The sequence below is a fragment of the Babylonia areolata genome, chromosome 18 (genome assembly GCF_041734735.1).
Source record: "Babylonia areolata isolate BAREFJ2019XMU chromosome 18, ASM4173473v1, whole genome shotgun sequence".
NCBI lineage: Eukaryota > Metazoa > Mollusca > Gastropoda > Neogastropoda > Buccinidae > Babylonia > Babylonia areolata.
The window spans coordinates 55,999,555-56,015,610 of record NC_134893.1 but is presented as its reverse complement, the minus strand read 5'-3'; the positions used below and the strand labels follow the sequence as shown (position 1 = coordinate 56,015,610).

The 16,056-nt window shown below is 39.2% G+C and overlaps 1 protein-coding gene across 1 annotated transcript in view; it reads right to left on the bottom strand.

The window, feature by feature from the left end:
* The window catches only part of LOC143292933 (disks large homolog 5-like), a 44,213-nt gene that overhangs the window by 27,785 nt on the left and 372 nt on the right, over positions 1-16,056 (bottom strand). The window contains exons 1-11 of the mRNA XM_076603633.1: positions 15,630-16,056; positions 13,137-13,208; positions 11,328-11,548; positions 9,752-9,967; positions 8,592-8,846; positions 7,291-7,551; positions 5,639-6,059; positions 4,841-5,057; positions 4,244-4,379; positions 2,181-2,308; positions 861-963 (exon numbers count right to left, since the gene is read on the bottom strand). The exon at positions 15,630-16,056 is cut by the window's right edge and continues 372 nt beyond it. Coding sequence (XP_076459748.1) covers positions 861-963; positions 2,181-2,308; positions 4,244-4,379; positions 4,841-5,057; positions 5,639-6,059; positions 7,291-7,551; positions 8,592-8,846; positions 9,752-9,967; positions 11,328-11,548; positions 13,137-13,208; positions 15,630-15,978 — 2,379 coding nt within the window. The 5' untranslated portion in view covers positions 15,979-16,056. The remainder of the gene's footprint in view (positions 1-860; positions 964-2,180; positions 2,309-4,243; positions 4,380-4,840; positions 5,058-5,638; positions 6,060-7,290; positions 7,552-8,591; positions 8,847-9,751; positions 9,968-11,327; positions 11,549-13,136; positions 13,209-15,629) is intronic.

Sequence of the window (16,056 nt, the reverse complement as noted above, 5' to 3'; positions counted from 1 at the left end):
CGCTGTGGCAAAATGGTTAGCATCACCGACTGACAGCTGGTAGGATGCTGGTTCAATTCTAAGTGGAGGTGGGCTTTTCTGTCCAAGGCCAGCTCATACCCAGAGCTGAGTGTGCTACGGGCTTAAATGGGAAGACTGGGACCATGAAGTCAAGTATCATCCACTTCATGGATGCATGTGTTGTTTTAATTTCCAGACCAACATTGGAAGTATATGTATTTCTCAGGCCTGGTAAATGCAAGGATATCATTATGAAAGGAAGCACAGCATACAACCTTTCCACACTGTCCCAAATCTAAATGGACCTCCAAAGCAACATCATCTCCATCTTCCTACTACATTAACAATAAATAAATAAAACTGTCCCAAATTCTGTTATCTTTCATTCCCTGCTCTCACGGTGACCTCGGTTTCGATCCCCCTCCACTTCCGCGCTTGGGGTGAGTCTTGTCAAGGTCTTTCGTGTTGGCGGATTCATGGGGGCCTGTTGTTGGAAGGACATTGTGGTTCCACTCTGGGATGCTCACTCGAGCTCCGCAACTACTCTATTATTGTCAATGGTAGGGGGCTTAGTAAGTGGTGTCCTTGTATGTTAGATCAGAACAAGGCACTACTGAACACCACCAAAGTGACTCAGTAGTAGTGTGGGATCTCCTCTGGTGTATGACCACCTGAAGACCTAACATCGATAGTTCCCTGTGGACTGCCAACACTGGGTCTACAACAGGTAAACCCGGTTGTGGCTGTGTGTAGGGACTTGGAAAGAGCAACATGGGAGTAATGTCATGAAAATGGTGCAGATGATGAGACAGAAAAAAGGAAAAAAAGTTAATTCAATAAAAACTAAAAACTTTTCTTACCAGTGTCACTGCCCTGGAGTGGTTACTGAGAGCTTTCTGGGCACGGTGTCGCTCTGTGTTTGTTGTGTCCAAGTTGTTGACTTTAAGCAGCATGTCATTCACTCTGCAAACACCAACTGTATCACTAAACATCCCTCTTCATAGTCATACCTGTCACTCTACATTCCTTTGGGCTTCTGGAGTCAAAAATCTTAGGGGTACTAGTAACTCATTTCGCATATTTCTAGGTCCCAGACTACTTCCAGAGGGTTACTCTAATGCTGCATATTCAATCAGACCTGCATTACTACAAATAAACAAAGGTAAACATTCCCTTTTGTCACAATCATCTAGGTTTCTGGGCCAAGAAAGAGGCAAAGGGAGATTACTCTTCTTTGTGGCAGACGATCCTAGAGTCCAGACTGAAGCTCTGGTGCAAGATTTTCATTCCTTTTACATGTTGAAAATGGAAATTTTCAGAATGTCCTACTCATCATATAGTGCATCCTTTTCACTGTCAAAGCATCAGAGATGCATTACACCTATGTGTTATCACAAGCCCTTAATCTGTCAATTTGAATAAGTCAATCTAATATACATCTGACAATGGGCATAACAGTCTAACGGACAGTGCTGGACATTTAATCCAAGGCTTCTAGTTATAATCCAGGTATCAGTGCCTGGCAGAACAAGGGCCAATGTCGTTGTTTTTGTACAATCTCCTAAGTCAACATGTGTACAGAACTACTACTGCCTAACTCCCCGTGCAGAAGATTAACTGTGCATATTTAACATCCTGTAATCCATGTCAGTATTCATGGAAACACAAACATACCCAGCATGCACAAGGTTTGCTGCTTATACAACAGGACAAAACAAGTCACACTCATTAAAGCAAACTTTCACATTTGAGTAAACATGGGGGTTACAGGCAAAAATAGGAGAAAGAAATTGAGTCCTGGTGAAGGTAACTTACACAGAAACAGGGAGTATAACAAGTACACAAAGTAATGAATTTGATTGGATTTTAACCCCTTATTTTTTCTTCAATCTTTATCACTCAAGTTGTAACATTTCAAAATAGAGCATTGCTTTATTTCATTATACCCATATATTAAAAATAATCATTTATTTACATATGTACATACATGAAATGATCACACCCCAGCCTGAAGAAGCTAATTCAAATGAAAATTTGCAAAATCACACATGTAATTTAGTTCTGTTGGAAAGCAGTGGTATATACATATGAATGATGAGTGTTTTAAAAGTTCTCACTGTGTGTCTGTGAGTGCAAGCGTGCCTGTGCATGTGTGTGGAACACAGTGGTGAGAGCCTGACCTGAGTTTCCCTTCAGCAGCTCCCCCCTTTGCGACGTGACTGATGTACAGAGCAGTGTCCCCCGGGAACTGGGGGCTGTCCTTTCCACCCACCAGGTCAAAGCCTAGGTCATGGTCCTCCCCACCATCCTGCCACAGTGCAACACAGGCCATCATTTGCTTTTCGTCTTTCTCTCTTTCTCCAACCATGCTTCTGATATGGTGATTGTGCACTGCCTGGATGTCTGTTGTGTAACAAAATTTGTTTTAAAACAGTTTTTATCTTTTTCAATTAGCAGTACATTAACTGAGTGGTTAGATCACTGGATTTTCATCCCGTTAGTATGAGGCAGATGGTTTGAATCCTGACAGCATATGACATGAATTTTGTTTTAAACATAAAGTAACAAGAAATAATCCCCTGAAGCCCCCCCCAAAATAACAACAACAACCCAACATGTATACCTATATATATATATATATATATATATATAGAGAGAGAGAGAGAGAGAGAGAGAGAGAGAGAGAGAGAGAGAGAGAGAGATCAAATGAATATTAACAAAAAAAACTTAGCCGTATGAAGAGCACAGGAACAGGAGTCATGATGGCTGCTGGAAAAAGAGGGCGCTAGTCAGGGGGGCAAAGAGGAGGTTACCTACTTCCGGGGGGTTATCGGCCGTAGCTACTTTTGTTTTCTCCGCATAGGCGGATAGTAGTTTGCACAGGACAGGAATGTCAGACACCTGCCGGAGTCTGCACTAATGGGTTACGGTTAATATATAAATATCATATTTTGGTCGGTTAACATAATACATTTTACAAACCTACACATTCAGCTGTATTACATAATTTCTCTGAACACCTGAGGTCACTCTGTCTTGTTTTCCGGTTTGTTAAAGTCTCTTCTGTTCCTGCTGCCAGAAGGGTTTTTTTTTTTTTTTTACTTACAAATTCATCCTTTGGGTTTGAGGTATGTGCAGGGTATGGAAGTATGACACTTGTGTTACTTTTTGCAACAGTCTTGGTCAACGAGCTGACCAGTTTGTTTGTTGCCCTGAGTGCTGACATGGCCTGGGATATAGGCCAAGAACAGAGTACAGCCATCACATTAAAACTTGGATTCATGGGTTCATCAGCACCATCAGATGATGTATATGTTTTGCCAGGACTGGCCTGATGAGCACTAATTGCATCAGAGAATGTCATCCTTTCTGTTGCAACTGGTAAGTCAGTTTACAAGCCAGCACTAGAACTGCAGGTTCTACTGTAAGCCAGAACAATCAGTTGGTAGGTAAGATGGTGGATGCTTTTCTGAAAAGTTTGAATTAGCCTGGATTCCCTGGGAGTGACTGGTTTTTGCAATACTGAAAAAGTTTGTGGTGGCCGGGGTCTGAGGACCACTGAATCAAAATGTGTGTCTTAAAATCAAAATATACAAAGGAAAAAAATCACCTTATGCCAATATGGAAATCCATATATCGAAATACTTCCATCCATGATTAGATGCAAACGGAGACAAGATGAAGCTTTCCCACCAGTGAGCATCATTCTATCAAATCATTAACATCATCACAAACCCTTAATACTGCTTGCCTCTGATACATTCCATATCATTCCATCACTTAATCCTTTTAATGTCTGAAAACACTGCAAAGAAATTTGCCTTCAGACTCATCATTGGAGAGGGACAAACAAATAAGAGCTATTTTATTGCCAAAAAAACCACGAAAAACAGTCATGTCATCAGAAGAATAAACTGCATTTGATCCCAAAGAGAAAAAACACTCACATGATCCATGGTGGGGGAGGGGGTAGGACAGAGGGCGTAAGAGGGAGAGAAATAAGCATACCACACAAACACCATCACATTAAATTAAATCATCACATTGTTATATCAACAGTAAAAACATCAACATTCTATTTACAAATATACAGGATTAAAAAAAAACAACAACTTTAAAACGAAACTTGATTTAAAGTCATCCGAATGAGGGATAAAGTGGGGGTGGGTAGGAATGGTCAACATTCACACACACACATACAAAATAAGAATTAGCCTACAAGCTGACAATGAAAGAAACCCACCAGCTCTATCTCCAAGGTCTCTGTTTCCCACTCCTGAAGGTCAGCATCTATGGCTGAGTCACGGCTGTGGTTGTGACCCACTGAGTTCAGCTGCTGACGACGCGTGTCTCTCTCCACCATCGCCTCATACTTGTCCCTGTTGAGTACGTATGTCTTTCAGTTCTAGGCATGGATACATGGTTTGGTGTGGTGTAGCTTGGTGTAGTGAGGTGTGTGTGGTGTGGTGTGGTGTGGTTGTGTGTGTGTATGTGTGTATGTGTGTGTGTGTGTGAGTGCATATACATGTGTGTGTGTGCATGTGTGCAAATGCATGTGTGTGGCTGGTTGGTTGTGTGCAGAAGTACACACACACACACATATATATATATGTGTGTGTGTATGTAAGCAAATATGTGTATACAAAAGAAGGATGGATTATGTGTGTTGCTGTGTACACATGTTGCTTGTGTATGTGTGTGAATGCATACACCTGTGTGTGTGTGTGTGTGTGTGTGTGTGCATGTGCGCGCCTGCCATGCATTAGATTAGAGAAAGAGACTAGTTCTTGTGTTCCTGTTAACATTTATTTCAAACCTACAAACAGTCACCGAGACAAACCTTATTTCCTTCAGTTCTTTGACAGCATCATTCTTCTGCTTCTCACACTCGTCTGAGTTTCTGAGAGCCTTGGCCAGTTCGCTCACAGCTCGATCACGATCACGCCGCAAGTTATCACACAGTATGCGAATGCTCTCCCTTTCTTGCACCGTCTTGTCAATTTCACTGAAGGCCCAGTCACGCCGTTCAGTGGCTTTGGTGGCCTCCTGTTCAGCATCTGATGAAAGAACAGTTCTTGTAAATAAACAGTTTCAGAAAAAAACAGTGTGTCAGGAATGAAAATGAATGAACAACAGTTTCAGTTTCAAGGTGGTGTCAAAGCATGCAGGCTGATCCATATACGCACATCAACTCTGCTGGAGCAAAAGATTTTTTTTTTTTTTTTTTAATTTTTTTTTTTTAAAGCAAAAAAGGAGGAGATGCCTGATCTTTGCAGATCAGGTCTTGAGAGCCTGTGCTAGATTTGTGTATAACATTGATACAAAAATGATAAGAAAATAATTGATTACAAAATATAAAGAATAAAGTTTCAAAATTGACCATGAATATCACAGTTTCAGGCAGAAACAGTTTCAGAAAGGAACATGAATGACCTATGTTGCAGAAATGAACATAAACAAACAGTTTTAAGAAAAAAGCAACAGTGTTCTTTTTTACTCCCAGGCTTTGTTAAAATGTCTAAACTGTAATTTCTACACCTTTGAATGAACAGAACCTGCTTTCCAAGGAAAAACAACACACAAATAGAAAAAAAACACTTCCACACATGTGTGAAGTGTGAGCAGCCAAAGGCCTCACCGGTGAGCTCATGCTTGATCTTGTCAATCTGTTTCTTGAGCACCTCAGCCTCCTTGGCCACCTGGTCCATCTCCTCGGCCTTCTCCTTCTGGCTCTTCTCGTAGGTCTGCTGGATCTGCTCCAGGGCCTGGTGACGCTCCTTGCGGGCCGCATCCCTCTGGCGCTCCATCACCTGGATTTCCCGCTGGGTCTCCCGCAGCTTGACCTCCAGCTGACTCCGCACCTCATGGGCACCCTGCGACTCCTGCCGGTACTTGTCCCGGACCGCCACAGCCGCTGCCAGCTCCTGCTTCAGACGTTCCACCTCCTTCTCTGCTGCCAGTTTCTCCCGGTTGTGCTTCTCCGACTCCTTGCTCTTCTCCGACACTGCGTCGTTCAGCTCCTGCAGTTCTTGGTGGACTACCACGCGCTCCTTCAGAATCTGATGCAAGACACGCGACAGTGCTATGTTTAGTTCAGAGTTGAAAGGAAGGAACTTAGTGCAAATCAAACAGGTGCTAAGAAGTCTGTCCAAACGAATCTGGAGCAGCTGCGTACATAATAAAAATAATTAAAATGTTTGGAAAAATTCTGACTGGGAATGTTGTTTTGTGTTTAAGAAACTAAATCACGAGGAATGTAGGCTGCATTTCGAGAGTTCCATTTGAGCCAAGCAAAAGATTCAAACTCAGATCTGCATGTGGGTATGCATGAATGCATGCGTGCGTGCATGCATGCGTGTGTGTATATGCTATTGGTTCCAAATGAAACACTGTGGAACATCAACATATAACCAAATTTGATGCAACAAATCTGGTGCAGAACACTGAACGAAAAAGTAAGCAGCTCACTAAAACTGTTTTCAATTAAAGTGTTGAGTTCTGAATGAACAAGCAATTAAAAAAAATATATCAGTAAGCAATCTGACAAACATGCACACACACACACACATGCACATATGTGTGCGCACACACACACACTAACAGCTGCATGTTTATTATGTTATGAACAAACTCAGCCATGACATCCCAGTCGCTGTTTGTCTTAAGGAAATTCAGCAAATTAAGTAGAGCTAAAAAAAACAATTTATCAGACAGAACATAATATTGCATCAAACTGTGGATGCGACACTGATATGCTTTCATTTATTTCCCTTTTCAGTTCATTAATTGTATATTCTGTACAATATATATATACATGTATAATGTATAATATGTAATGTTTGTAACTGTATGTATGTGAACAGTAAGGACACACACTAGCTATTACACCTGGTCATTAAAAGCCAAGACATTACATCACACTTATCATATATTAAAAGAAAATGACCAAATGTCCATCTTTAGGAGTCACAAAGACATGAGGACTGTAAAAAGATGTGAAAAAAACACCACCAATGAAGAAGGCATGCTGCTGCGCGAAAGGAAAAAAAAGGGCTCCATGACCTGCATGCAACTGAGGTGGGAAGAAAAACTTAGATAAATTGTGACTTATTTCATAACCTAATATCTTCACCAGTTTCTGAATAAAATATATGTTACAAATCAGAAACTCACATATATACATGCATTATATTCATGACATCATGTCTTACCTGAGATTTTTCCTCCATTTCTGATTTCATAGAACCCAGAGAAAAAAAAAGAAAAGAAAAGAAAGAAAAAAGACCAGACCTGCTGATGCTCCGTTTCAGCATCAATTTTAGCTGCCAGAGCCATGCTGCACTCTTTCTGCATCTGGGACAGTCTGGACATCAACTGTCGCTGGCTCTTGCCACAGTCTTCATGCTCTCGCTGCAGTTCGTAGTACTCTGCCTTCAGCCGGCGGTGTTCATTCATTGTCTGGTCCAGGTTCTGAATCACCGATGTGCACTGCTGCTGAAAGGCCATCTTGTCTCGCATCGTTGTGTCTCGCTCCCTCCGCATCTCCTCCATCTGATGACGAGGAAGCGTTTTCAAACAACCATCTCCTGACTTCCAAGTGGGATACAGAAAGTGCTACAAACCAATAATCATCAGCTATTATAGGATACAGAATGTGTAACACAACCAATAATTATCAGCCATTACAGGATACAGAATGTGTCAAAAACCAATAATTATCAGCTATTACAGGATATAGAATGTGTCAAAAACCAATAATTATCAGCTATACAGGATACAGAATGTGTAACAAACCAATAATTATCAGCTATGCAGGATACAGAATGTGTAACAAACCAATAATTATCAGCTATTACAGGATACAGAATGTGTAACAAACCAATAATTATCAGCTATTACAGGATACAGAATGTGTAACAAACCAATAATTATCAGCTATACACTATACAGGATACAGAATGTGTAACAAACCATTAATTATCAGCTATACAGGATACAGAATGTGTAACACAACCAATAATTATCAGCTATTACAAGATACAGAATCAGAATGTGTCAAAAACCAATAATTATCAGCTATACAGGATACAGAATGTGTAACAAACCAACGATTATCAACTTTTGCAGAATGTTAACAACCAATTACAATTTAGCTGAATGAGTTAGTACGTAAAGTGCGGATGTGAACAAACTCTACTATCAACGAGTGCTTACCATACAAATATTGACAAAATGTGTTTGTGTTCCCCCACTCCACCCATTCCAACCAGCAAATATCACTAATACTAATAGATCTTCTTCACATTCATGTCAGGGCTAGGTGAAGAGGAAGGGGTCAGTTGGAACACAATACTACTAACACCACCATTACTGCGTGCACTGAAAGGGCTGAAAGCTGATTTAATTAAACTCATGGTTCAGTCAAAATGCTCTGCTGTTCAAGGTAAGTCAGCCTGATGGAGTTCTCCCAGAAAACCAAGCTTAAGTCCCTTAAACTACTATGTCCCTCCAGTTCCCTCATACATGTTTCAAAGCTTGAAGACATTTTTGTCTATGCAGGTATGTTTTTTTAACATAAATTAATTTCTGACCTGTTTGTGAAGGTCATCCATGGCCTCAAGCTGACAACAGGCTGAGGCATGCTTGGCAGCAAGGTCAGCATAGCGCTCCCTGACCACATCGTAGTCCTTCCGCAGAGCATCGTATTTCTGCAGAGATGCGTGGTACATGTCCGTCAGCATGTCTGCTGTGTCTGGTCCTGGCCCTGACATGGCACCGATGGCTTTGTTCAGCTGTAAGCGCAGTTCATTGATCTCCAGCTCGTCATCTTCTCTCAGCTTCTTCAGCTGAAAAAGAATTGTCACAACAATGAATTTCTGGTGGTAAACAGTAACACTGAAAGTCAAAGTCTCAAGGGAAAAGTTCATGTCACGCACTAATTCCAAAGTTTCTATTTTCTTTCAGGAAACAATCCACAACAGAAAAAAATTCAATTATAAAGATTAAATGGATCAGCTGTTTATTTTAAAATCAATGAAATGCAAGACAAACAAAGAAAATAAATTACTGTTCTTTTAACTTAATAACTGCAAATAGTTGATGTCCTACTGAATAGCGTATTGGTATATTTTCTCCACTATAGTGCATTGTTTTTTTCTCTCCAACATTGCAAATAAGTTGTTTTATTTCAGTGAAAAACTGGCATGATAAACAATAATTCAATATGAATACAGAAGCATGTTCAAATCACAACTTCTGTGACATTTTCTTCAGAAAAATGGAAACATTATAAATTTTGATTTGGGTTATCCATCAAAAGATTTCACAACAAACTGAGTGAAATCAGATAAAGCCTCATGAAACTTGTTTGCCTGAAACCAAAACCAAAAGGAGCAACTGACGTTAACTGTTTGAGTGATGCCAACCTAACAGTAATCTTCTGTTTGTTTCAAAGAGGAATCAGCTGTTCCTTGAATCTGTAAAGAAGAAAGCAACATGTTTTGTTGCTTGAATGATCTAGTTTTCAGTCTATATACAGGATGTTTGGAATATGCGCATCTATGTCCAATACTAATCAACAATGCAAAAGTATGCAGTGGAGTAATGCCTATAAAAGGAACAGTAGTACTGGAAAAGAAAAGACAACAACAAAAAGTCAAGGAAACAGAACTGCCTTCTATTACCTGTCCCGGTATAATGGAAAGGAAGAGAGAACTTAATCATGAAAGCAGTACCAACAGCCTTCCATTACCTGTTCCAGACTCTCCTGCAGCTGCTGTTTGGTGGCCAGCAGCTCCACATTCAAGGTCTTCACAGTGTGAAGCTCTTTCTGGGTCTGCTGGTTCACTGCCTCTGACTTCTTGTACAGGTTGCGAAAGCATTCCGCCTTCTGTGACAGCTGTCCAATCTTCTCTGCGTTCTGCTGCTTCAGGGTCTCCAACTCACCAAGGGCACCATCACATTGCATCTGAAGTGGACAATAATAAAGATAACTACTCTGATAACTGTAATAATAATAATTACAATAATAATACAGTAAGCTGAAGAAGAAAAACTAACCTCACCTGTAGGCTATATGAGTGAAAATGGGAAATGTAGCCCACAAATGTTTTTAAAAAAGAAGAAAAAAAAGAGAGAAAAATTAAAGTGGAATGAATTATGAATTAAAAAATGTCTGCATTTTTACTCTCCCATAAGTGTGGTGTTCAACATTATGCTTTATATACTAGTATGAACTAAAATCATTCACAGGCATCAAATTAGAAGTGAAATACTTTCCCCAACCAACTGAACACATGTTCTGGAAAAAAAGGGTATGCAAAAAACTTAACAAAAAAAACACATAAAAGAGAAAACACACACAAGATGGTAGAGGCAGTAACTTTTTCTCAGCCTTTCATTTCATCTGATATTGGCAGTATATTTGTCACCAGTAAAAATGTACTGAGCATCATAAACGTCAATTCCAAAATGGTGAATTCCACCACAATTGTACAAAGGTATCCAGTTGATCAAAACCAACCAGCTTTAATTCTAACTTAATGACTGAAACAGTCCAGTATCATAGGTATATGCATGCAACTATGGTTTGCAGGCAAGCATGTTCATCATTTTATATGTGCTTTTTCTTTTCTGTGACTCTGTAACATGTGGAATGAAAATAGGTTGACCAGTTGTTTGTCTCTGGATCACACTGGCAGTCTTTGAAACAGACATCCAAGTTTAAAACTTAAAGTAGTTAAATTACTTAGTAATTTAGTTAGACAAGCAAGGGCTTTCTGGGTTCAAACATTACTTCTGTCCAACCTAAAAAGGTTTCATAAAAATAAAATTAAAATACTCTCATTAGCCTTCCATCCTGAAGATCAGTGGTTTGGATCTCGGCAGAGCATGGTGGAGTGAGGGTAAGGATTTTTCCAATCTCCTTCCCTTCACACCCTCCATCAACAAATGTACACACTTGCTGGTGCCATAACAACCGTCGTGTGCACGCATGCATATGTGGTCCACACAAAAAGGACATGTCTGCGTTTACTGGGTTATGGAAAAATAAGTTTACCCAAAATAACAAGCACCTAAAAAAGGAATATGGCTATCTGAACTGCTGGGCAGTAAAACTCTTGTAGCTGTAGACAAAAAGCCCACTTGTAGAAACAAGTGCATGTGGATGGAACACTGAAGCAAAAGAAACTTTTCCCATCTAAAACCCATCAGCCTTTGGTAACTTTTTTTCTTTTTCCTTTTTGAAAACATCCCTTATCTGTAAAAATCCATGAATAAAAAACAACAACAACAACAAAAAAACCACCAACTTATGTAGAATTTACCTTGAAGTTAACCCAGTCAAAGCGATTGTCCGAGCTTATCTGTTTCCGGATAGCTTCCAGAGGCAAGTGCCGATCGGCAGGCCTTTCATCGCTGAGAGTCAGTGGTGAGTACCTTTCGTTGAGGACAAGGAAACTACTGCTGGCAGAATGGTCATAGCTGCGAGTGTTGAGGATGTTACTCAGTTTGCCATAACCGGTAGGCAACTCTTTACCATGCACATCTGAAACAAAAAACAGTTGTTGCTTTTCATTCTTTCATTTGGCAATACCCATGAAAGCACAGCTTCATTCTGCTTATTCAGTTATTGTACATCATGCGAAGTCAAACTCAGACTTTGAATCACATGTTTAAATCCATATGAAGATAATATAAATATGCCCCTGATAAACAAAACAAAGACTACTGCAAGACAATTAACAAAATGAAATATGTAATGATGATCGCAATGTTTAGTTCATGTGATATGCTGTGCAAACCTTAGTCATTGTAATGTAATAATACAGAGCAATTCTAAGAATGCTGAAAAAGTTACTGTTGCAAACATATGATTGCTAATAAATATGTAATGTTTTTAGTCTTGTTTTTAAGACAAGTGGGAAAAAATCAAATATAAAAGCATACTGTCTAAATTTCAGCTGGCTACAACCATACAGCATTTGTAAACAAGCTTCTTGTGAAGTACATTTTGCATTTATATATTGGATGGCAGACAAGTTATCAAAAAAACTAATAATATTCCAACATGGAGAGGTGAGAGGTAAAACAGGCAGACAAATACTGAGACAGATTCTTCCAACACTGAAAAACAGATAAGATGACGAAGAAACCTAAAACAGGATATGAATATTCAAGAGTAAGCACATGATCAAAGATGTGTTGTTTATTTGCAAAACAATTTCAAGTTTACAAACCACACACACACAAAGTTCATAATCTTCCTCAACAAGGTAACAACAGCAGGCAACAATATTACACACACACACACACACACACACACACACACACAGAATGATAAACTCAGAACAAATGCAAGCTGTGCCAACCTCTTAATCAAACTCAAACTTGAATCTCAATCCATGCTCTTTTTCTTTGTAATAGTTAGTATTCATGGTCATTGGCTCTAATGTTTAGTTTAGTTCACACTTACAATTAAACTTCTTCAACAAGTAAGAAAAACTGTTAACAAATCATTTCTAAACTACTTAAAATATTTCAGCCAGCAGCAAAGACAAAGTTCTACAAACGAGTTTACAGTTGTCACTTGCAGTTGCACAAATAGGGAAGAAAGTAAATTTAGAAGAAAAAAAAATTCTGGATAAGAATACTGAAAAATTTAAGTTTATAATTATAATTGCTATTTAACAAGCTGCTCAGAAAACAGATATAAGTCACAGCAATAAATATCCACAAGTACACTAAAGAAATCCCCCTGTCAACTGGATCACTTACACTACAGGCCGAGACTTCACCTGACTAAAGCTCAGTGATCCTTGAACTCCAGTGACAGATGACAACCCCACTGATTGATCACAACAGTTGGTCACACAGTGCACTGCCCATAAATTAATCACAGGCAGTGCTAATTAGCTTCATGCATCATTTTCTGTGTCAAGACCAAACCCTATGCCATGACCTGACCTATTGCTCACAGCTACTTCAAGGAAGCTCCGAGAATTGAATGTACCTATTTTGATAACGTGCACACGCACACACACACACCAAAAAAAAACAACAACAAAAAAACATAGCATGCACACACACACACACACACACACAAACAAAAAACAAAACAACAACAAAAATCTCACCTGTTAAACCTGGTGTGCAGCTTCTGAGTATGTCATCTTCAGAATCAGAAGTCAAAGAGGTTGAATATGACTCTGAAAAAAAAGAAGAAAAAAAAAAAAGAATGTGTACATAAACTGAGAGATTGAAAAACAACATCATAAAAATCAATTTCTCTATCCATACAGCTTGACAGGTTATCATGACTGTCAAGGGCAACTTTAAATACAATTCCGGTGTGCCATTAGCAGCAGACAAGTATATATTATAAATAATATACATTTATAGAATAATGCAGGTGTATATATATATATATATGTATATATATATATAGTGAAACTGTGTACAGGGTTTACTCTCTCATGTAATGACAAATATATTGAAATATCAACTTTAAAAAAAATTCCTGACCAACAATGGAGGTGTCTATCTTCTGGGCATAATCAATACTGGAATAATATTATGAATGAAAACCTAAAAAAAATGACCTTGACAGCAGCAGCAGCATCAGGCTCATCCTCATTCATCATATGTATTCAAATAAACTGTCTCTGCATTGGCCTTTCACACCCTGCTCTCAAAGTGACCTCATTTTCAACTTTGCCCCTCCACTTCCATGCTTCAATAGAGTTCATGTCAAGGTCTTTGGTACCGGCAGATTCATGGTGGGTCTGTCATTGGTGGCAGTCTCCAGTATGTAGGGGACATTCAATCAGTCTGGCTCCATGACAAAGCAAAATGTTACTCAAGTTAGTAGGGAAAATTATACTAGTAGTACTATAAGTGGTCTCCTTTCATATGTTGTATCAGGACAGGCACAACTGAACACCACTGAAGTAATACTAGTAGTACAGTAAGTGGTCCGCTTTCATATGTTGTATCAGGACAGGCACAACTGAACACCACTGAAGTAATACTAGTAGTACTGTAAGTGGTCTCCTTTCATATGTTGTATCAGGACAGGCACAACTGAACACCACTGAAGTAATACAGTAGCAGTGCTGGGTCTCCTCTGGTGTGTGGCCTCTATGTGGATTGCCAGTGCTGGGACTGCAGCAGATCAGCCCAGGTGTGGCAGTGTGTTTGGGGCACTAGGAATGAATGTTGTAAGGGTCATGCCACTGAAACACTAAACTAAAGGTGTGGGGGAAAAAAAACAAAAACAAACATTGAACAAGCAAACACAAAAAACAAAGTACACACACAAAGAATAAAAAAAAACAAAAAAAAACCCAAAAACAAAACACACACACACACACACACACACAGAGAAAAAAACAAACTGCCATTCTGATTCTGAATATCATAAGATAATCATACAACAATATGAACTGGTTGCATTGCAGCTGTTCAAACCAACCATCTCACACTGTCATAGCACAACACTGTCATCTACCTGTTTCATCATTGAAAACATCCTTCATGTCATAATCATATTCATATTTTTGAAGGACTTGTTTTACTCAAGTTCTGCAGCTACCAAAACATATTTTTCTAAGTGATCTGGACTTCAGTGACACATCTATTATCATATAATGCACTGCAGAACTTGAAAATATGTCAAAACTACAAAAGATTAGATGATGTGTGGAATATAATTAAAAGTAAAATGTGAATGTGTGAAACTTAACTGGAAATTCAAATTGTGCATGCAGGTTTCCTTGATACAAAAACAAAACAACAACAAAAAAGCCAGCAATATCTCTATATAAAACAGTGGTTACATTCTTCTGCTAACAGGTGATGATTTGTTATCACTGGTCTGTACTTGTATGATCACTATCGCAAGTCCCAGACTGACTTAACCAGAGAATTTATTGAAACTATCATCTGTCTTAACAGTGTCCTTTTTTCTTCTTTATATATATATATATATATATACATGTATATATATTAAATACCTAGGTACATTACTGATCAAAAACAGAGTTTGCACTGTGAGTGTGACAGTTTCCTGCAAATTGTAGACAAATGAAAAGGGTCAAGACAAATATCATCACAAGCCAGATTAAGGTATACATGACTTTTGTAGCACAGGTGGTTTTTTGTGTGTGTTTTTTTGGTTTTTGTTTTTTTGTTTGCTTTTGTGTGTGTGTGTGTGTGTGTGTGTGTGTGTGTGTGTGTGTGTTTTGTCTCAGGTTTGAAAACATCCCCCCAGATAAACAGGATGGATTCATATGTATGTGTGTGTGTGTGTGTGTGTGTGTGTGTGTGTGTGTGAGAGAGAGAGAGAGAGAGAGAGAGAGAGAGAGAGAGAGAGACTCAGAGAGAGAGACAGTATACATACATGTATACAAGTGAGCGTGCGTGCACATCCTATTTGAATCTTACTATGTATGTGTTGGCTGCATAAGAGGCAATGGGTGGCATGTCAGACAGAGATGAGAGAAGCAGAAAGCAGAGAGAGTATAAGGCACTAATAGTGGTTGTGAAGTTGAGAATGGGAACACAGGGTACATGTGTGTATAAGCAGAACAGCATCTACATTAAAGTTTTGACTTTATCTGAATGATTACCTGAGCCTGGTACATCAGATCTGTGGTTCCGATTTTTTAGTGTCTGATTAACAAATTGGGGTGGCACAGGTGAAGTACTGGCTGGGTAGGCAGACGGCACGGCAACTTGTGGTACACACTGCTCGACAGCTGTCATAAGCTTGTGGTAAATACTTTCGTTGGCACTGACAATTTCGTCCAACAACATATCCAGTTTCGCTGAACTGGTCGTCTGCTTTTCGATCTTTGTAACATGTTCAGGTGGAATAAGCTGGTCTCTTTTCAGGATGAAGAGAAGTTTGTCTACATCCAAACCTTGTTTGTTAAATTTCGCTCGTAGAAATCCTATACGTTTCTTCAGCTCCTCCATATTACATGCATGAAATCAGTAAACAAACAATATCCCGCAGAAATGTACCCCACAACCTTGTCAGATGCAGTGTCATGT